This window comes from Rhinolophus sinicus, chromosome 18 (genome assembly GCF_057876585.1).
Source record: "Rhinolophus sinicus isolate RSI-liver-muscle chromosome 18, RSI-T2T, whole genome shotgun sequence".
Lineage (NCBI taxonomy): Eukaryota > Metazoa > Chordata > Mammalia > Chiroptera > Rhinolophidae > Rhinolophus > Rhinolophus sinicus.
This window is the reverse complement of record NC_142518.1, coordinates 39774618-39796095: the sequence shown is the minus strand read 5'-3', so window position 1 is coordinate 39796095 and position 21478 is coordinate 39774618. Positions and strand designations below refer to the sequence as shown.

Below are 21478 nucleotides of genomic sequence, written 5' to 3'. Positions count from 1 at the left end.
CGGTGGCAGAGCTGGGTCAGAGACCTCAGGCAGGTAGCTTCCCGTCTCTGAGTCTGAGCTGTTGTGTGTTCCATGAGGAACAGTAACCCCTGCAGAGTATCAGTGAGGTTGGAAGGAGATAGTGCACCAAAGTGCTGGGGCCGGGCCGGGGCCTGGTTGGTTGTGATGGTGACAAAGATACAAGGACGAAGGGGATGGGCAAACAGGAAATCGCCAAACCGGATGTCTCAGGGGGATGGGAGGGCGCTGGCAGGCACCTTAAAGCCCAGGATGAACCTCAGGGGTGGGAAGCGATGAGGGGTGGGGTTCTGGGAGCAGTAAGGGCAGACTGGGTGGGTGTCATCAAAGAGTGGTGAGAAGTGGGGGTGTTGCCCCCAGGACCCTGCAAGCCCCTTGAAGGCGGTGGCAGCAGACTGCAGTGGGCAGAGCACACATTCGAACTCAGAGGGTTCTGGGTTCAAAGCCCAGTGCTGTCACTTCCTAGCTGTGTGCCTTAGGGCGAGTGTCTTCCCTCTCAGAGCCTCACTTTCCTCATCCCTGGAATGTACCTGATCATCCCCTCCCCTCAGGGCTGTCTGGTAAATAAAACCTAGGCCCATACAAAACATGGTAAGTGAATATTCAGAAAACGTAATGCGTAGTAGTCAATAACTGGAAACAAGTGAATCGAGGAACGCTCATCCATCAACAAGACTGAGAGGAGTCAGAAGGTGCAGGCCCGGGTGGGGAGAAAGCTGTGGGGGCTGCCCGGGTGCGTGCACACCTCAACCAAGGGCCCTGGCGCTCAGCAGGGTGTCAGAAAACACTTGCTCAGGTGTACCGTGGGCCTGTGTGGTGGGGGAGCCTGTGGAAGGCCCGACCGAGGCTGCGGCGGGAGGAAGGCCTGCCTTGGCGTCATGGTTGCACTGTGAGTGAGGAGCTAGGCCACCTCCAAGGTGGTCAGCCCGACCCTCCTGGGGGACCCACAGTCTGTCTGCATTCCCTAGGGCCCTCCTGCCTCCTCTCTGCCCCCTTCCTCTCTGACCACCCTGCTCTCAGCACTGCCCCCTGCAGGGTCGGGGGAGTGGGATCCTGGGGAGGCCCTCCCTGGGGAAGGGGTGTGGACAGGGAAGAGTGCTCTAAACCTGCAGGCCTGGGGACTTGGTGACCTCCCCAGCACCCTGTCTCTGACGGCTGCTTTCTCCTCCTTTCCAGATGAGCTGCCATATCTCAAGTGCCCTTTGCACACTGTGCTCAAACTCACACCTGTGGCTTACGGTGAGAGCCTCACATCCATCCATGTAAAGGCATGTTTTCTTTACTGTGCGCACAACAGGGTCCTGGGAGGTTGCCAGGGTGAGGGTACCAGAAACGTCATGTATCATTCACCACACCAGGGCTGGTGTCCCAGGCATCATTCATCCGTCCCCTGCCCACCCACACACACACACATAAACACAGACACACACACACACACAGGCACACGCACATCTCAGGCCACGTGCCTGGAAACTTAAAGGCAAGGGGGCTCCATTTCTGTCAGAATCTCAGAATGTCCTTGTGGCCAGGCAGGGACCCAGCAGGCAGGGAGGCAGAGATGATAGCACCAGGCAACAAGGCAGAAGACCCACCTGAAGCCTGTCTTTAGGGGAGGGGTGCAGACAGAGCCAGTTTCCTGGGGGTGAGACCTACACACTGCCACAGGACCCTCCACTCAGAAGGGCTCCACATGTGTGGCTCAATGCTCTACTGTTGTTCTCTTGGAATTCTTACTGATTTTTGAGCAAAGGGGCCTGCGTTTTCATTTTCCACTGGGCCCGGCAAATTATGCAGCTGGGTCTACGTCAGGATCCAGGTCTGGCTGAGAGAGGAGAACCTCTTCTCAGGGAAAAGAGGCAATGGGGACAATGGCCCTTAACTACTCTTAATCTGGGGCCTTGTCCTCCCAAGGTGTGAATATCACTGGGGGACCCAAGGAAGCTCCGGACACTGTCCCTGCCTGCTACTGAGCCTTTCCCAGGGGCCCTAAGTGTCTCCGCCCTCACTGTCATCCACTGGAGGAATTGCAGAACTAGCTGCCACCCCCTCGCCCCAAACCCGCAAGGATCACCCAGTCCTTGAAGACACCAGGACTGGCCTTGGCCTCACTGGGACAGCCCTGCTTCCAATGAAGGGCTCCAGAGCCCCAAACAGGCCTCAGGTCACAGCCACAGGCAATGGGCTTTCAAGGTCTGCATGCAGCTATGTTTTCCTTAAATCTACTCTCAGCAATAACGATCTTCCTTCTGCCTGCTGGAGGGGAGAGAATGTCACCGCGAGGCCTACCTCATTGTCCTTAAGGCCCTGTCTGAGGGATGAGGTCCTAAAATTGTGTGGATGATGAGGGAAGGGTTCCAGGACGGTGCCTCCAAAGGTGGGGACGGGGAGGTGGGCCCTGGTGGGTGTCTGTGGACCCTGTCCCTTGGTGGGAGGGACAGTGGCACCAACCCACAGCCTCCACTGCATCCCGTCCCCTGCTTCCTCCCTCCCCACCCCACCCCGTTGGGGTCTAACTGGGGCGGCACCGTGTAGGAAACCACATAACTACATGGACCGGAGCTTCTCGAAACCCATGATCTCAACACTCACAGGCACCTCTGCGTCTCCCAGTGCCCTGACCGCCTCTTAGGCAGAGGCGAGCCTCCCACCCCACCACCACCAATCCCAGACGGTGGACCACGGGCCACTCAGAGCAACACGTGCACCGGTAACGGAGGAAACATCCCAATTCATTTTGCAACTTTAATGTAACACTGATACCAAAAACATGACAGCACGACAACAGCACACAATGAAAGCAGGAGGGCAAAGAGAGCTTAGTCTTGCATGCCATCTTCCGTCGGCAAGCAGAGGCTGCCTAGAGTGCTATGTGAACATGGAGTCTGAGGAGGCACTCTGGCTGGGTGAGTGATCGCTGCAGTTCATCAGCATTGTCTATAAACACAGGACACAAAGGCACAGACAGAAATAGAAATACAAGTGAAACAGTGAGGGATATAAAGAACAAAACAAGGGTCTGCCGCACACTCATCGTTCCCACTCCCCACGCCAGACCTTCCCCCTGACTTCCCACAGCCCCCCCTCAGTCTCACTTACCACCTGAAAATCCTACTGGATCCAGGAGAAGAAGTTGGCACTCGTTCTGGCAGCATTTCTGGTGCGGATGGTGGAGCTGGTGCTAGGGCCATCTAGGATGGTGGTGTTGGCCCCACCATCGGTGCCACTGCTGACGCCAGCTCTCCAAGTGGCCCTCCTGTTGGCACGGTTGCTATTCAGAATGTACTGATGGTATCTGGCCCAGAAAGCAAAAGGGATCCTGGCCCAGGCGTCGCCAAAATCTCCATCTTCATCCCAGGACAGGAGCTCCACCTGTATGTCGTCCCAGCTCCACCGTCCAATCAGAGCTTCATCCCCGATGTTCATCTGGGCCCTCATCTGGGCCCTGGCATGTTCCTCAGCCATATCCACATCCATTGTCTTGAAAGCATCATCCACAGCCTCCAAGAAATGAGCCTTCCATTCCTGGGGGTCTCGGTTCTGATTCTGTGATGGAATAACAGCAACCGTCCTGACAGCTACCCCACGTCCACTGAGCACCTGTTCCCGCTGTTCACCCTCCTCTGTGCTGTGCATAATCACTATAAAAATAAAGACCACTGGAGTCGGGCCCCTCTCATTCTGGGCCAGACCTGAGGTTTCGCCCCATCCCTCACACATACGTTCTACGTTGTGCACACGGGTGAGTTACCTAGGAACCTTTCTGAGCCTCAGTGTCCTCACTGGACAGACAGACAAACAGCCTAAGGAGGCTGTGACCGACAGACAAGGTATGGGAAAGGCCAGCCCCTGGGCCTGGCCCCCAGCAGGGGCTCTCCGTTACCTGGGCAATGAATCTCAGCACCCTCATCTTGCTGGTCTCGTGGCGGGCCCGCAGGCCCCAGAGGAATTCATACTCAGGTGGGCTGCTATTGGGGATCTTCTTGTATTCCAGGTACCTCAGTGGACAGGAAAAGAAAACTTTTGCCTCCAGCCAGGCAGACCTGTTGTTGTTGTGCTAATGGCTCCCAGGTGGCCCCTTCCCAGCCTGGATTCTGAGAATCCGTACCCAACTCCCAGGGTTTCCACCTCCAATACTGAGACCTTCAAAGCCCTGGGCCATGGGTCAGGACCAGCAGCCATGGGGGAGGTGCGGGGGCGGGGGGGGTAGGTGGGTGGGGGTGGGGGCATGTGTAGGGTGTTTGTTCATAGGAAGGCCACAAGTTTTGTGCCCCTTGTCACAGTGACCCCGGATTCCTGTCGGGTGTGTTGTAAACAGAGGAGCCATTTCTTCAGGCCCCCTGCTCTGAGCACACCCCACCACAGGGTCTCGTCCGTGGTCAGGCTGAGCCCTGGGACAGTCCACCATAGAAAACGACTGTGAAGGGAAGAAATAGCCCAAGAGCAGCAGCGTGCTCCGTGTACACTCCTGACCGTGTGTGTGCTCACAGGTGCTAGTGCACCTGTGTGAGTGCGCACATGTTCTCCGAGGACCGAGGACAGGGTGCGCCCTGGCCAGAAAGTCAGGAGGGCTGGGCTTCAGGCCCAAATGGGCCCCTTAGCAGCCGGGGCCATGCTCAGACTTCCACTCTCTGAGCCCCAGGTTCCTGAGATGTAAAGCAGGGGAAATTCTCCTACAGCCTGCAGGGCAGGTGCTGAACGATGTGATGGTCATAACACACCCCGCACTGTGTTCTCAGTCAACGTGCACCCCTTCCTCCCCCCCCCCCCCGAAGACTGCCCTGGAATTCTAATCCCACCCACACTCACCCAAGAGCCCCCATCCCCCTATTGTTAAGATACAGGACGGGGAACGGCTTCCTCAGCCAGACCAGCACACGAGGAAGGCATGTGTGTGAGACAAAGTTACCTCGGTAATTACTTACTTCTGCTTCACAAAGTCATCTGTAATGAGCTTCCTCAGATCGCCAAGGAATGGGTGCCTCATCCTGAGGGCAAGGAAAGGAGTCCATAACTAGAGGCGGTGGCAGTGCCCGGATGTGGGCAGGAGCACTCCCTAACAGGATTGAGAGCATCCGGCCTGAGGGACAGCCCCATGAGGCCTGGGCATGCAGCAGAGGTGAGACAGCCTCTTGTCAGTGATGGCCTACATATGGGTTTCATGGAGCCCCCAATTCTGATGGTTTCTTTTAGATCTCCTCTGGGGATAGAGAAGAGACATGGAGCAGACAGAGGGCTGAGAGTTCAGGACCATTTCCCCATGCACCCTGGTGAGACCCTCTGCGCTCTGCCTGGTCCAGGACGCCAACTCCCCTGCACCAGACCACCAGGCTGTGGCTATCCCGGGGCCTCTTGTGCCCCAGGACAATGCTGAGGGGCAGTGAGAGCCCAATCATACCCAGGGCGCAGTCCCATCTTGCGTAATGCCTCCCAGAGGACAGCTGTGGGGGGAGATGAGGAACAAGAATTTAGAACATGTGGGTGAGACTGGGGGCAGGCTCCCCCACCCCCAGCTGCAGGTCCAGCCACTCACCCTCACTGGCACGGTTGCCATTCATGAAGATGACTCCCAGAATCACCAAGAGGAGACTCAGCCTGGGAGTGTCCTTGGTCCTAAAAGTGTAGAAAGAGGGATCCTGTCCAGCAGCCATTTGCCCAAGAGACTATTGCCGGCTCACCCAACTAGCCTTGCCCAGATGCTCCCCTACTGGGCATGGCTTCTAACTCTGCGCATGGCTTGCTACCTGATCCAGACAATTCATGCCTCCGCTTGAGACTACATCGCTTCATCCATCAGATGCGGATGCTAACACGCCCGCCCACGATTCTGCTGAGGGAGGCGTTAGGCGGGGAGCAAACACTTGCCAAAGGTGTGTCCAGAGGCACATCCACACCTTCCCTTCCCTTTTGCCCATGGGAGCTACACTAGACAGGAAGCTCCCCCAGAACCAACCACTCTGCCACGCCTGGGCCAGGCACTTAGCAGGAAGAGGAAAGCAGCAAGAAGCCTGCTTTCTTGGAAGGAGGGGAATGAGGTGAGCGGGGGTGAAACACTGACCGTAGCAAGGCCTTGCCCTGGCTACTACCCCTTTCATCTGGTAATCATTTGGCACCACTAACTGTGGGTGGGCATTGTGCTAGGCCCTCCAGGCCTGTTTTCCCGTTTCTCTGAGAGGAGGGGAAGGCACCGCCTAGGAAGGCCACGACTCCCCTGCCCTTTCTCACTTTCCCAGGAGGCGAGCTGAAGAATCCCGAGTGCAGACAAGAATGTACAGGTGTTCTTCCTTGTCAATCTCCTTCAGGTGGATCCCGAACTTCTACACGGGGAGAAAACAGAATGTGAGGTCAAAAATCTGTGCTTGGTGTCCTGCAAGCAGTCACTCCATTATTCCCTGTCACAACATTTCCTAGGCAGGGAGCCCAAAGTCATGGGGGAGGACAGAAAAAGAGAGGCTGCAGAGGAACTGGACTGTGGGAGCTCTGGCACTAGCTGAGGCAATGGGACCCACTTCAGGAGACAACAGACGCTCAGAGAGCATGAGGGAGAGGAACCCAGGGGAGTTCAGTGTGCAGTGGAAGCTTCCAGGTGGAGAAGCTAGGCAAGGCTTCCGGAGGAGGCTGTACTAACACTGGGCCTCCAAGGCTTCCCTGCCGCCGCTTTTGTTCCACAGAGTTTTCCCCACCCCTGCGCCCACCCACCTTTTCCAGGGTGTATGTTGCTCGCTCAATGATCTCAGGGAAATGTTCGTCGTATTCTCGGATGACATCCTTCAGCATGTCTACAGGCGGGGGGAGGTGAAGAGAGAACCTGGGCTGAGTAGGGGCCACAGAGCTGCAGCCCCTCGGTCAGCCCTGCTGAGGGGAGCACAGTCAGGACCTGGTACTGTGCACATGGAGCCATCAGCCAAGGCCTGATGGGTGGGGGCATGTGATGGGGGGCCCCCTGGGGAGGGTTGGGGGAGGAGGGAGGGCAGAGCTCAGGGAGGGGCCACAGTTGTCCACCTGAGCGCTTGATGGGGATCTTCTTGTAGTCCTTAATCATCAGATATTTCACCAACTTATTTGCCTGGAGAAGGAGGAGCACATGGGGAGGTAAAGGCATGGGTGAGCCCACAAAGAGCTGACCCACAAGGGAGGAGGAGAGAGAGGGGTTAAGGGCGGACTTCTTACCCTCTCTTGCAGAAGGGTCACGTTGCGGGGTGGCAAGCACAGTATGTGCCTTGAGGGTACCTGGGACCTCAGGGCCATCGGGGGCCGAGGGGCCATCTGAGCCCGCACCGTCAATGAGGGCTGCGATGCTCTCCAGGTTGGTGGAACCGCGGGAGGCTCTCTCTCCTCCTCGCTGCTCTCATACTCATCATCCAGGTGCTTGGACTGTAGCATTGGGGAGAAGAGAGACCCAGGGCTACCAAGCTTACTGGGCCAAAGCCCCTGGCAACATCTTCACCAGAGCAGGTACTTGGAAATAAGAGTAGTGGGAACAGTGGATGACACGTGCAGAGTGCATACTAAGTGCCAGGCACTGAGCCAACCTCTTCGCCCTCCAGGCCTGAGGGTAGGGACTAGGTAGAGTAACAACATGCTAGCACACTTGTGTTAGAGAAACTTGGACAAGCTGAGAGAAGAAGAGGGAAGGGGAGAGGAAAGGGAAGGGAAGGGAGAGGAGGGGAGGAGACAGGAGGGGTGAAGAGGAGAGGAGAGGGAAGAGAAAGGAGAAGAGCAAGGGGGTTTGGAGAGGGCAGGGAGGTCTCACCTTCTTAGTCCTCTTGCCTCCCATCCTGGCCCAGGGCTCAGCACTGTTCTGAGCAGCGGCAGCTGCACCCTCAGGCTCAGGGGCACTGGTGGCCATGTTGGCCTTGGTAGCAGCTGCTGCCGCAACATTCTGAGGCTCCACCCACCGAGTCTTAGCAAGAGCCTTCCCAGACTTGGTCGTCTTGGGCCGGGTGGCTGCCCCCTCTCCGGCATATGCTGCTGCCTGGGGCATCCCGGAGGCAGCGCTGGGGCCCTCTGCAGCGGCCTCTTGGGCGGGGGCGGGTCTCTTGGGGCGTGGGAAAGCCATGCCACTGACACCTGCCGGCTGGGCGAAATCAAAGACATCGTTCTGACCCAGGAAGGCTGTCTTGGGCCGGGTGGCATCCACCTCACTGGCACATGGAGCCTGAGAGGAAGCGCAGGCAGTACTAGGACCCTCAGTAGCAGCTTCCTGGGCCTGGGAGGATGGCTGGGACTGTAAGGAGGTTGCTGGAGCCCCAGAGGCGGCCATCTCACTGCTGACTGGCATCTGGGAGCTGCGCAGAGAAGCAAGGGTTGTGTCAGGGGTGCCTCCTTGAGCCTCAGCCACGTATGTCCTGGGCTGGGTATCTTCTCGTGAGGCCTGGTCTGTGGCCAGCGGGTAGCTAGCGACCACCTCATTGTAGGCGGCTCGCGCAACAGCAGCAGCAGCCCGAGCGGCACGGTTGGAGGCGGCTGCGCGGGCTACGTTGGCAGCACGGTCGGCCGCCTCATTGGCAAGTGTTTCCGGATCCAACTGAAATGCCTCCATCAGAGTCTGGGCCAGCATAGGGTTTTCCAGTTCCCAGGGCTCATTCTGCAAGGCCGGAGAGAAGGGTAAAGGTAAGGCAGACAACTCTGCACACTAGCATCATGGTTCCATGTGCTGTCCAGCCTCTTCCAGGCAGCCAGCCAGCCTCCACTATCCCTCAGAGCCTCCCCAACCCCCTTTCTCTCAGCAGGAGAGAGAAGGTTTGGTTTGGGGAGCCTGGGCAGTCCGGTCCCGTCAACCCTCCCCTTCATCCACACCCCTCTGCAACCACCACCCGCCCCAGCCCCACCGCCATTTAGCAGGGCCAGCAGGTGGCCAAGAAGAGGGGGCCTCACCGTCAAAATGCGAAGGCCTGGACCCAAGCTCCCAAAGGCTCTGAGGAGACGAATGTCAAAGCTGGTGAGGGTGCCATAGCCTCCGAAAGCACCAAATTCTTCATAGTCGTTTCCTTCAACCATGTCTTCCTCCCCGACTTCATCGCTACCCTCATCCATGTCTTCAGCGTTGTAGCTTTCCGATTCCATGCGGAAGCTTCCCTCAGCCATGCTCGGTCCTGAGGAGAAGAGAGCTCAGCCTGAGAGGGAGGGTGAGGCCTCTTCAGGGGGAGGGGCGGGATCCAGTGGAGGCGGGATCTCTCAGGAGGTGGGGTGGGGGGCATCATCCGTAACTAGGCAGTAGGGCTTGGGGGGAGGCGGGAGGTCTGTTGGGGGTAGAGTCTACCAGAGACAGAGCCCAAGGAGAGGGACAGAAGAGGTCGGAGGACACCCCGCACTGGATGGGGGGTTGTGGTCGGGCAGGCTCCCCATCCCGGCATCTCGATTTGCATAGAGAGGTGGACTGGCAGGTTTGGGTCTGAAAGAGCCCCAAAGGGGATGGATGCATTGAGAGAGGGAGAAACAAAGGCCCTGAATTTAAGGGCTGGAGCAGGGGGCCAGGATGAAGGGAGAGCAGATGAGATGTGAGGGCTCAGACACACAGGGACCGCGGAAAGCTCTGGGAAACTGAATCCCAGGGACCCTTTGGTTAGGTCTGGGCGGGGGTGTGTGGGGGGATTCAGGGGATTCCGGTGAGGTTGGACTCATACTGGCACGATAAGGGTGGATGGGGTGGGGGCCTCGGACTAGGCGAGGCTCCAACTGGAGCGCTGGAGGTCTCAAAACCCAGGATTGCAACTCCAGGACGGGGGCAAAGCGGTCAGCTGGGTGGGAGTGATCTAGGAGTGGTTGGGTGGGGATGGGGCCTGGGTCTAAGGCCGCTCAGCCCGGAGCACACGGGTGTGCTAAATCGGTTCGGATCGTGGGCTCTGGTGTCAGCAAGGCTCGGATCCGGAAGCCTGGGTCTGGTGGCAGGGGTGGACGGGGCTCCTATCTAGACCGCGGGTCTAATGGGGTTGGGTTTCTGAGTGCTTGGGCTTTGTTCAGTTCCAGGGGTTGTGGTCGCGGCGTACGGGGTTCCACTCGCCCTCTCCCGGTCCTGTCTGGGGCTGGGTCCTTACCTTCCCTGGGGCTCCAATGGCGTCGGTCCTCAGCACCAGTAACCCCGCAGCCGCGCCCTCGCCTACTGCTGCCAGCACAGCAGCTCCGACCACCCCGCCCCTTTTCTCCGCGTACCCCCCCCTCCCCGCGGCTGGGCAGCCTGCGCGTGCGCGGACCCCTCCAGCCCGCCGGCGTTCCCAACAAAAGCCAGTTCCACCAGGTCCCCAGTGCGCATGCGATTCCGTGGGTAGGTGGGCGGGGTGGGGGGGCGTTTTCTCCTTCCCGCCAGGTTCCCCTCCCCCCTCCCCACCGCAGGCGCCTGCACTCAACACCCTGTGGTGCAGTTCAACCCACCCAATCATCTACCCTCAGCCCCCCACCTTTGCAGCCCTGGCCTCCCCCTTCCCCTTAAGCTCCTCCAGTGTGTTCTGGCATCCACTATGCCCACCTTCCCCAGCATGACCCCTAGGTCACAAATACAGAGGTCTCTAGCTGAGTCTCTAACTGCCACAAACGAAAGGCAAATGGCCCGAGGATGCCAGTTCCCTCTGTGTTCCCTTCCACTATACATTTCTGTGGCCGCCAGGCACACTGGGAACATCTGCTTCCTCAACCATTCTTTATGCAGCTTGTACATCACAGCCAGATCTTCCCTGGGAAGTGGATGTCAGCACCCCCATTTTACAGATCAGGAACCTGAGGCACAGACACATTGCATGAACTAACTACACAAGGCCACCGAGTCAGTGAACAGAAAATGCAGAATTGGGGCCTGGTTCTTTCTGACTCCAAAACCCATGTTCTACTAGTGCGGGCTGGGGAAAGAGGCACCCTCCCCTCTTCAGTTTGAGTGAGAGCTCCATCCCCCACCTCCATCCCCTGCCCTGTACACATCTGTCCCAAACAAGCCAGTTTTGTGTTCTCTGAGACCTAAGCTCATGCTCTGCACCTGGGAGGACCCAGGTGGAGGCCCCCAGCCCCACCCCCTGCCTGCTCTACGTGGGTCCATCCAGGTGTGGGAATTGCTCCTTGGGGTCCACTCCCCGACTGTCAGGCCTCTTCGCAGAGAGTGGCACAAACACGCTGTCCCTGAGGCCTTTCCGGTGCCCACTGCAGTGGCCAGGACAATCAGGCACTTGTGTGTCTGCGCCATGGCAAGTCCTGATTCAGAGTAAATGTTTGTCCTGGTGCCTTCCGGGGCTGGGGCCTGGGGCAGCTGTGGTCTTGCGAGAAGAAGCTGGGCCGGGCTTCGGAATTCCAGGGATGGAGTGCTGGGCCAGTCTGTCGCTAGCTGTGTGAGCCCGCTCGGGTCAATGGACATCTCTGAGTCTGGTTTCTCGATATGCAAAATGGCAAGTGCAAGGAGCACTTACTGGGGTCCTACTCAAGGACACACGTGTCGCTGTGCTTCCAGAATGACTGGAATCTTTTACATCCCTCTTGTTTTTAAAACTCCATCTTAACAAGTTCACTAAATGGCACCATTATCCACATAACTACTCACTCCAGGTAACGGAAGTCAACAACCACCACTCCTGCCTTTTTATACACTGCACTCAGGTGAGAAACCTCTCTGTGCAGCTCTCTCCTCTCCATCATTCCCAGCAAATTCTAGTTACATTGGCCTCCTGGAATTCTCAGCTCTGTCTCCTTCACTCAGATTATCCATTGGTCTCTGTTCGTTTTCAGTCTCCTTGTGCTACAACCTGTAAACTCTATCCAGAGAGAAGGGAAACTAACAAGGTGAGACCTCGGCTTACCCAGTTCTCCCAGCTTCTTGCCTGGATAAAAGCAAATATAAAAGTCCTCTATGGTATATGTAAAAGATGAGAACATAGCACTTTCTGCCTCCAAAGCAGACTCTCCAGTCATTCTGGAAGACTCAGAGATGTCCATTGACCCGAGCGGGCTCACACAGCTAGCGACAGACTGGCCCAGCACTCCATCCCTGGAATTCCGAAGCCCGGCCCAGCTTCTTCTCGCAAGACCACAGCTGCCCCAGGCCCCAGCCCCGGAAGGCACCAGGACAAACATTTACTCTGAATCAGGACTTGCCATGGCGCAGACACACAAGTGCCTGATTGTCCTGGCCACTGCAGTGGGCACCGGAAAGGCCTCAGGGACAGCGTGTTTGTGCCACTCTCTGCGAAGAGGCCTGACAGTCGGGGAGTGGACCCCAAGGAGCAATTCCCACACCTGGATGGACCCACGTAGAGCAGGCAGGGGGTGGGGCTGGGGGCCTCCACCTGGGTCCTCCCAGGTGCAGAGCATGAGCTTAGGTCTCAGAGAACACAAAACTGGCTTGTTTGGGACAGATGTGTACAGGGCAGGGGATGGAGGTGGGGGATGGAGCTCTCACTCAAACTGAAGAGGGGAGGGTGCCTCTTTCCCCAGCCCGCACTAGTAGAACATGGGTTTTGGAGTCAGAAAGAACCAGGCCCCAATTCTGCATTTTCTGTTCACTGACTCGGTGGCCTTGTGTAGTTAGTTCATGCAATGTGTCTGTGCCTCAGGTTCCTGATCTGTAAAATGGGGGTGCTGACATCCACTTCCCAGGGAAGATCTGGCTGTGATGTACAAGCTGCATAAAGAATGGTTGAGGAAGCAGATGTTCCCAGTGTGCCTGGCGGCCACAGAAATGTATAGTGGAAGGGAACACAGAGGGAACTGGCATCCTCGGGCCATTTGCCTTTCGTTTGTGGCAGTTAGAGACTCAGCTAGAGACCTCTGTATTTGTGACCTAGGGGTCATGCTGGGGAAGGTGGGCATAGTGGATGCCAGAACACACTGGAGGAGCTTAAGGGGAAGGGGGAGGCCAGGGCTGCAAAGGTGGGGGGCTGAGGGTAGATGATTGGGTGGGTTGAACTGCACCACAGGGTGTTGAGTGCAGGCGCCTGCGGTGGGGAGGGGGGAGGGGAACCTGGCGGGAAGGAGAAAACGCCCCCCCACCCCGCCCACCTACCCACGGAATCGCATGCGCACTGGGGACCTGGTGGAACTGGCTTTTGTTGGGAACGCCGGCGGGCTGGAGGGGTCCGCGCACGCGCAGGCTGCCCAGCCGCGGGGAGGGGGGGGTACGCGGAGAAAAGGGGCGGGGTGGTCGGAGCTGCTGTGCTGGCAGCAGTAGGCGAGGGCGCGGCTGCGGGGTTACTGGTGCTGAGGACCGACGCCATTGGAGCCCCAGGGAAGGTAAGGACCCAGCCCCAGACAGGACCGGGAGAGGGCGAGTGGAACCCCGTACGCCGCGACCACAACCCCTGGAACTGAACAAAGCCCAAGCACTCAGAAACCCAACCCCATTAGACCCGCGGTCTAGATAGGAGCCCCGTCCACCCCTGCCACCAGACCCAGGCTTCCGGATCCGAGCCTTGCTGACACCAGAGCCCACGATCCGAACCGATTTAGCACACCCGTGTGCTCCGGGCTGAGCGGCCTTAGACCCAGGCCCCATCCCCACCCAACCACTCCTAGATCACTCCCACCCAGCTGACCGCTTTGCCCCCGTCCTGGAGTTGCAATCCTGGGTTTTGAGACCTCCAGCGCTCCAGTTGGAGCCTCGCCTAGTCCGAGGCCCCCACCCCATCCACCCTTATCGTGCCAGTATGAGTCCAACCTCACCGGAATCCCCTGAATCCCCCCACACACCCCCGCCCAGACCTAACCAAAGGGTCCCTGGGATTCAGTTTCCCAGAGCTTTCCGCGGTCCCTGTGTGTCTGAGCCCTCACATTTCATCTGCTCTCCCTTCATCCTGGCCCCCTGCTCCAGCCCTTAAATTCAGGGCCTTTGTTTCTCCCTCTCTCAATGCATCCATCCCCTTTGGGGCTCTTTCAGACCCAAACCTGCCAGTCCACCTCTCTATGCAAATCGAGATGCCGGGATGGGGAGCCTGCCCGACCACAACCCCCCATCCAGTGCGGGGTGTCCTCCGACCTCTTCTGTCCCTCTCCTTGGGCTCTGTCTCTGGTAGACTCTACCCCCAACAGACCTCCCGCCTCCCCCCAAGCCCTACTGCCTAGTTACGGATGATGCCCCCCACCCCACCTCCTGAGAGATCCCGCCTCCACTGGATCCCGCCCCTCCCCCTGAAGAGGCCTCACCCTCCCTCTCAGGCTGAGCTCTCTTCTCCTCAGGACCGAGCATGGCTGAGGGAAGCTTCCGCATGGAATCGGAAAGCTACAACGCTGAAGACATGGATGAGGGTAGCGATGAAGTCGGGGAGGAAGACATGGTTGAAGGAAACGACTATGAAGAATTTGGTGCTTTCGGAGGCTATGGCACCCTCACCAGCTTTGACATTCGTCTCCTCAGAGCCTTTGGGAGCTTGGGTCCAGGCCTTCGCATTTTGACGGTGAGGCCCCCTCTTCTTGGCCACCTGCTGGCCCTGCTAAATGGCGGTGGGGCTGGGGCGGGTGGTGGTTGCAGAGGGGTGTGGATGAAGGGGAGGGTTGACGGGACCGGACTGCCCAGGCTCCCCAAACCAAACCTTCTCTCTCCTGCTGAGAGAAAGGGGGTTGGGGAGGCTCTGAGGGATAGTGGAGGCTGGCTGGCTGCCTGGAAGAGGCTGGACAGCACATGGAACCATGATGCTAGTGTGCAGAGTTGTCTGCCTTACCTTTACCCTTCTCTCCGGCCTTGCAGAATGAGCCCTGGGAACTGGAAAACCCTATGCTGGCCCAGACTCTGATGGAGGCATTTCAGTTGGATCCGGAAACACTTGCCAATGAGGCGGCCGACCGTGCTGCCAACGTAGCCCGCGCAGCCGCCTCCAACCGTGCCGCTCGGGCTGCTGCTGCTGTTGCGCGAGCCGCCTACAATGAGGTGGTCGCTAGCTACCCGCTGGCCACAGACCAGGCCTCACGAGAAGATACCCAGCCCAGGACATACGTGGCTGAGGCTCAAGGAGGCACCCCTGACACAACCCTTGCTTCTCTGCGCAGCTCCCAGATGCCAGTCAGCAGTGAGATGGCCGCCTCTGGGGCTCCAGCAACCTCCTTACAGTCCCAGCCATCCTCCCAGGCCCAGGAAGCTGCTACTGAGGGTCCTAGTACTGCCTGCGCTTCCTCTCAGGCTCCATGTGCCAGTGAGGTGGATGCCACCCGGCCCAAGACAGCCTTCCTGGGTCAGAACGATGTCTTTGATTTCGCCCAGCCGGCAGGTGTCAGTGGCATGGCTTTCCCACGCCCCAAGAGACCCGCCCCCGCCCAAGAGGCCGCTGCAGAGGGCCCCAGCGCTGCCTCCGGGATGCCCCAGGCAGCAGCATATGCCGGAGAGGGGGCAGCCACCCGGCCCAAGACGACCAAGTCTGGGAAGGCTCTTGCTAAGACTCGGTGGGTGGAGCCTCAGAATGTTGCGGCAGCAGCTGCTACCAAGGCCAACATGGCCACCAGTGCCCCTGAGCCTGAGGGTGCAGCTGCCGCTGCTCAGAACAGTGCTGAGCCCTGGGCCAGGATGGGAGGCAAGAGGACTAAGAAGGTGAGACCTCCCTGCCCTCTCCAAACCCCCTTGCTCTTCTCCTTTCTCTTCCCTCTCCTCTCCTCTTCACCCCTCCTGTCTCCTCCCCTCCTCTCCCTTCCCTTCCCTTTCCTCTCCCCTTCCCTCTTCTTCTCTCAGCTTGTCCAAGTTTCTCTAACACAAGTGTGCTAGCATGTTGTTACTCTACCTAGTCCCTACCCTCAGGCCTGGAGGGCGAAGAGGTTGGCTCAGTGCCTGGCACTTAGTATGCACTCTGCACGTGTCATCCACTGTTCCCACTACTCTTATTTCCAAGTACCTGCTCTGGTGAAGATGTTGCCAGGGGCTTTGGCCCAGTAAGCTTGGTAGCCCTGGGTCTCTCTTCTCCCCAATGCTACAGTCCAAGCACCTGGATGATGAGTATGAGAGCAGCGAGGAGGAGAGAGAGCCTCCCGCGGTTCCACCAACCTGGAGAGCATCGCAGCCCTCATTGACGGTGCGGGCTCAGATGGCCCCTCGGCCCCCGATGGCCCTGAGGTCCCAGGTACCCTCAAGGCACATACTGTGCTTGCCACCCCGCAACGTGACCCTTCTGCAAGAGAGGGTAAGAAGTCCGCCCTTAACCCCTCTCTCTCCTCCTCCCTTGTGGGTCAGCTCTTTGTGGGCTCACCCATGCCTTTACCTCCCCATGTGCTCCTCCTTCTCCAGGCAAATAAGTTGGTGAAATATCTGATGATTAAGGACTACAAGAAGATCCCCATCAAGCGCTCAGGTGGACAACTGTGGCCCCTCCCTGAGCTCTGCCCTCCCTCCTCCCCCAACCCTCCCCAGGGGGCCCCCCATCACATGCCCCCACCCATCAGGCCTTGGCTGATGGCTCCATGTGCACAGTACCAGGTCCTGACTGTGCTCCCCTCAGCAGGGCTGACCGAGGGGCTGCAGCTCTGTGGCCCCTACTCAGCCCAGGTTCTCTCTTCACCTCCCGCCGCCTGTAGACATGCTGAAGGATGTCATCCGAGAATACGACGAACATTTCCCTGAGATCATTGAGCGAGCAACATACACCCTGGAAAAGGTGGGTGGGCGCAGGGGTGGGGAAAACTCTGTGGAACAAAAGCGGCGGCAGGGAAGCCTTGGAGGCCCAGTGTTAGTACAGCCTCCTCCGGAAGCCTTGCCTAGCTTCTCCACCTGGAAGCTTCCACTGCACACTGAACTCCCCTGGGTTCCTCTCCCTCATGCTCTCTGAGCGTCTGTTGTCTCCTGAAGTGGGTCCCATTGCCTCAGCTAGTGCCAGAGCTCCCACAGTCCAGTTCCTCTGCAGCCTCTCTTTTTCTGTCCTCCCCCATGACTTTGGGCTCCCTGCCTAGGAAATGTTGTGACAGGGAATAATGGAGTGACTGCTTGCAGGACACCAAGCACAGATTTTTGACCTCACATTCTGTTTTCTCCCCGTGTAGAAGTTCGGGATCCACCTGAAGGAGATTGACAAGGAAGAACACCTGTACATTCTTGTCTGCACTCGGGATTCTTCAGCTCGCCTCCTGGGAAAGTGAGAAAGGGCAGGGGAGTCGTGGCCTTCCTAGGCGGTGCCTTCCCCTCCTCTCAGAGAAACGGGAAAACAGGCCTGGAGGGCCTAGCACAATGCCCACCCACAGTTAGTGGTGCCAAATGATTACCAGATGAAAGGGGTAGTAGCCAGGGCAAGGCCTTGCTACGGTCAGTGTTTCACCCCCGCTCACCTCATTCCCCTCCTTCCAAGAAAGCAGGCTTCTTGCTGCTTTCCTCTTCCTGCTAAGTGCCTGGCCCAGGCGTGGCAGAGTGGTTGGTTCTGGGGGAGCTTCCTGTCTAGTGTAGCTCCCATGGGCAAAAGGGAAGGGAAGGTGTGGATGTGCCTCTGGACACACCTTTGGCAAGTGTTTGCTCCCCGCCTAACGCCTCCCTCAGCAGAATCGTGGGCGGGCGTGTTAGCATCCGCATCTGATGGATGAAGCGATGTAGTCTCAAGCGGAGGCATGAATTGTCTGGATCAGGTAGCAAGCCATGCGCAGAGTTGGAAGCCATGCCCAGTAGGGGAGCATCTGGGCAAGGCTAGTTGGGTGAGCCGGCAATAGTCTCTTGGGCAAATGGCTGCTGGACAGGATCCCTCTTTCTACACTTTTAGGACCAAGGACACTCCCAGGCTGAGTCTCCTCTTGGTGATTCTGGGAGTCATCTTCATGAATGGCAACCGTGCCAGTGAGGGTGAGTGGCTGGACCTGCAGCTGGGGGTGGGGGAGCCTGCCCCCAGTCTCACCCACATGTTCTAAATTCTTGTTCCTCATCTCCCCCCACAGCTGTCCTCTGGGAGGCATTACGCAAGATGGGACTGCGCCCTGGGTATGATTGGGCTCTCACTGCCCCTCAGCATTGTCCTGGGGCACAAGAGGCCCCGGGATAGCCACAGCCTGGTGGTCTGGTGCAGGGGAGTTGGCGTCCTGGACCAGGCAGAGCGCAGAGGGTCTCACCAGGGTGCATGGGGAAATGGTCCTGAACTCTCAGCCCTCTGTCTGCTCCATGTCTCTTCTCTATCCCCAGAGGAGATCTAAAAGAAACCATCAGAATTGGGGGCTCCATGAAACCCATATGTAGGCCATCACTGACAAGAGGCTGTCTCACCTCTGCTGCATGCCCAGGCCTCATGGGGCTGTCCCTCAGGCCGGATGCTCTCAATCCTGTTAGGGAGTGCTCCTGCCCACATCCGGGCACTGCCACCGCCTCTAGTTATGGACTCCTTTCCTTGCCCTCAGGATGAGGCACCCATTCCTTGGCGATCTGAGGAAGCTCATTACAGATGACTTTGTGAAGCAGAAGTAAGTAATTACCGAGGTAACTTTGTCTCACACACATGCCTTCCTCGTGTGCTGGTCTGGCTGAGGAAGCCGTTCCCCGTCCTGTATCTTAACAATAGGGGGATGGGGGCTCTTGGGTGAGTGTGGGTGGGATTAGAATTCCAGGGCAGTCTTCGGGGGGGGGGGGAGGAAGGGGTGCACGTTGACTGAGAACACAGTGCGGGGTGTGTTATGACCATCACATCGTTCAGCACCTGCCCTGCAGGCTGTAGGAGAATTTCCCCTGCTTTACATCTCAGGAACCTGGGGCTCAGAGAGTGGAAGTCTGAGCATGGCCCCGGCTGCTAAGGGGCCCATTTGGGCCTGAAGCCCAGCCCTCCTGACTTTCTGGCCAGGGCGCACCCTGTCCTCGGTCCTCGGAGAACATGTGCGCACTCACACAGGTGCACTAGCACCTGTGAGCACACACACGGTCAGGAGTGTACACGGAGCACGCTGCTGCTCTTGGGCTATTTCTTCCCTTCACAGTCGTTTTCTATGGTGGACTGTCCCAGGGCTCAGCCTGACCACGGACGAGACCCTGTGGTGGGGTGTGCTCAGAGCAGGGGGCCTGAAGAAATGGCTCCTCTGTTTACAACACACCCGACAGGAATCCGGGGTCATTGTGACAAGGGGCACAAAACTTGTGGCCTTCCTATGAACAAACACCCTACACATGCCCCCACCCCCACCCACCTACCCCCCCCCCCGCCCCCGCACCTCCCCCATGGCTGCTGGTCCTGACCCATGGCCCAGGGCTTTGAAGGTCTCAGTATTGGAGGTGGAAACCCTGGGAGTTGGGTACGGATTCTCAGAATCCGGGCTGGGAAGGGGCCACCTGGGAGCCATTAGCACAACAACAACAGGTCTGCCTGGCTGGAGGCAAAAGTTTTCTTTTCCTGTCCACTGAGGTACCTGGAATACAAGAAGATCCCCAATAGCAGCCCACCTGAGTATGAATTCCTCTGGGGCCTGCGGGCCCGCCACGAGACCAGCAAGATGAGGGTGCTGAGATTCATTGCCCAGGTAACGGAGAGCCCCTGCTGGGGGCCAGGCCCAGGGGCTGGCCTTTCCCATACCTTGTCTGTCGGTCACAGCCTCCTTAGGCTGTTTGTCTGTCTGTCCAGTGAGGACACTGAGGCTCAGAAAGGTTCCTAGGTAACTCACCCGTGTTCACAACGTAGAACGTACGTGTGAGGGATGGGGCGAAACCTCAGGTCTGGCCCAGAATGAGAGGGGCCCGACTCCAGTGGTCTTTATTTTTATAGTGATTATGCACAGCACAGAGGAGGGTGAACAGCGGGAACAGGTGCTCAGTGGACGTGGGGTAGCTGTCAGGACGGTTGCTGTTATTCCATCACAGAATCAGAACCGAGACCCCCAGGAATGGAAGGCTCATTTCTTGGAGGCTGTGGATGATGCTTTCAAGACAATGGATGTGGATATGGCTGAGGAACATGCCAGGGCCCAGATGAGGGCCCAGATGAACATCGGGGATGAAGCTCTGATTGGACGGTGGAGCTGGGACGACATACAGGTGGAGCTCCTGTCCTGGGATGAAGATGGAGATTTTGGCGACGCCTGGGCCAGGATCCCTTTTGCTTTCTGGGCCAGATACCATCAGTACATTCTGAATAGCAACCGTGCCAACAGGAGGGCCACTTGGAGAGCTGGCGTCAGCAGTGGCACCGATGGTGGGGCCAACACCACCATCCTAGATGGCCCTAGCACCAGCTCCACCATCCGCACCAGAAATGCTGCCAGAACGAGTGCCAACTTCTTCTCCTGGATCCAGTAGGATTTTCAGGTGGTAAGTGAGACTGAGGGGGGGCTGTGGGAAGTCAGGGGGAAGGTCTGGCGTGGGGAGTGGGAACGATGAGTGTGCGGCAGACCCTTGTTTTGTTCTTTATATCCCTCACTGTTTCACTTGTATTTCTATTTCTGTCTGTGCCTTTGTGTCCTGTGTTTATAGACAATGCTGATGAACTGCAGCGATCACTCACCCAGCCAGAGTGCCTCCTCAGACTCCATGTTCACATAGCACTCTAGGCAGCCTCTGCTTGCCGACGGAAGATGGCATGCAAGACTAAGCTCTCTTTGCCCTCCTGCTTTCATTGTGTGCTGTTGTCGTGCTGTCATGTTTTTGGTATCAGTGTTACATTAAAGTTGCAAAATGAATTGGGATGTTTCCTCCGTTACCGGTGCACGTGTTGCTCTGAGTGGCCCGTGGTCCACTGTCTGGGATTGGTGGTGGTGGGGTGGGAGGCTCGCCTCTGCCTAAGAGGCGGTCAGGGCACTGGGAGACGCAGAGGTGCCTGTGAGTGTTGAGATCATGGGTTTCGAGAAGCTCCGGTCCATGTAGTTATGTGGTTTCCTACACGGTGCCGCCCCAGTTAGACCCCAACGGGGTGGGGTGGGGAGGGAGGAAGCAGGGGACGGGATGCAGTGGAGGCTGTGGGTTGGTGCCACTGTCCCTCCCACCAAGGGACAGGGTCCACAGACACCCACCAGGGCCCACCTCCCCGTCCCCACCTTTGGAGGCACCGTCCTGGAACCCTTCCCTCATCATCCACACAATTTTAGGACCTCATCCCTCAGACAGGGCCTTAAGGACAATGAGGTAGGCCTCGCGGTGACATTCTCTCCCCTCCAGCAGGCAGAAGGAAGATCGTTATTGCTGAGAGTAGATTTAAGGAAAACATAGCTGCATGCAGACCTTGAAAGCCCATTGCCTGTGGCTGTGACCTGAGGCCTGTTTGGGGCTCTGGAGCCCTTCATTGGAAGCAGGGCTGTCCCAGTGAGGCCAAGGCCAGTCCTGGTGTCTTCAAGGACTGGGTGATCCTTGCGGGTTTGGGGCGAGGGGGTGGCAGCTAGTTCTGCAATTCCTCCAGTGGATGACAGTGAGGGCGGAGACACTTAGGGCCCCTGGGAAAGGCTCAGTAGCAGGCAGGGACAGTGTCCGGAGCTTCCTTGGGTCCCCCAGTGATATTCACACCTTGGGAGGACAAGGCCCCAGATTAAGAGTAGTTAAGGGCCATTGTCCCCATTGCCTCTTTTCCCTGAGAAGAGGTTCTCCTCTCTCAGCCAGACCTGGATCCTGACGTAGACCCAGCTGCATAATTTGCCG

At 58.0% G+C, this 21478-nt stretch overlaps 2 protein-coding genes, 1 long non-coding RNA gene and 2 other non-coding genes across 5 annotated transcripts in view; 3 read left to right on the top strand and 2 right to left on the bottom strand.

Annotated features, from left to right (window-relative positions):
* Positions 1–337: 337 nt before the first annotated feature.
* LOC141569613 (uncharacterized) overlaps positions 338–21478 on the top strand; it is a 99348-nt gene continuing 78207 nt past the window's right edge. Inside the window, exon 1 of the long non-coding RNA XR_012493303.2 lies at positions 338–1257. This is a non-coding gene — a long non-coding RNA (uncharacterized LOC141569613). The remainder of the gene's footprint in view (positions 1258–21478) is intronic.
* On the bottom strand, positions 2747–10271 carry LOC109439105 (melanoma-associated antigen D4). Its single transcript, XM_019719320.3, has 13 exons — positions 10053–10271; positions 8893–9110; positions 7769–8602; positions 7186–7389; positions 7018–7081; positions 6715–6794; positions 6241–6332; positions 5549–5628; positions 5414–5456; positions 4941–5003; positions 3899–4013; positions 3115–3561; positions 2747–2952 (listed from the first exon to the last, which is right to left on the bottom strand). The coding sequence occupies exons 2-12, from the start codon at positions 9100–9102 to the stop codon at positions 3127–3129; spliced, it is 2220 nt and encodes a 739-aa protein (XP_019574879.3). The 5' UTR covers positions 9103–9110; positions 10053–10271; the 3' UTR covers positions 2747–2952; positions 3115–3126.
* On the bottom strand, positions 4244–4373 carry LOC141569794 (small nucleolar RNA SNORA11). Its single transcript, XR_012493589.2, has one exon. It is a non-coding gene; the product is annotated as a small nucleolar RNA SNORA11 (small nucleolar RNA).
* LOC141569706 (melanoma-associated antigen D4) lies at positions 13092–20529 on the top strand. The gene is made up of 13 exons (XM_088794796.1): positions 13092–13221; positions 14164–14381; positions 14672–15505; positions 15885–16088; positions 16193–16256; positions 16480–16559; positions 16942–17033; positions 17646–17725; positions 17818–17860; positions 18271–18333; positions 19263–19377; positions 19715–20161; positions 20324–20529. The coding sequence occupies exons 2-12, from the start codon at positions 14172–14174 to the stop codon at positions 20147–20149; spliced, it is 2220 nt and encodes a 739-aa protein (XP_088650922.1). The 5' UTR covers positions 13092–13221; positions 14164–14171; the 3' UTR covers positions 20150–20161; positions 20324–20529.
* Positions 18900–19029, top strand: LOC141569795 (small nucleolar RNA SNORA11). The gene has a single exon (XR_012493590.2). It is a non-coding gene; the product is annotated as a small nucleolar RNA SNORA11 (small nucleolar RNA).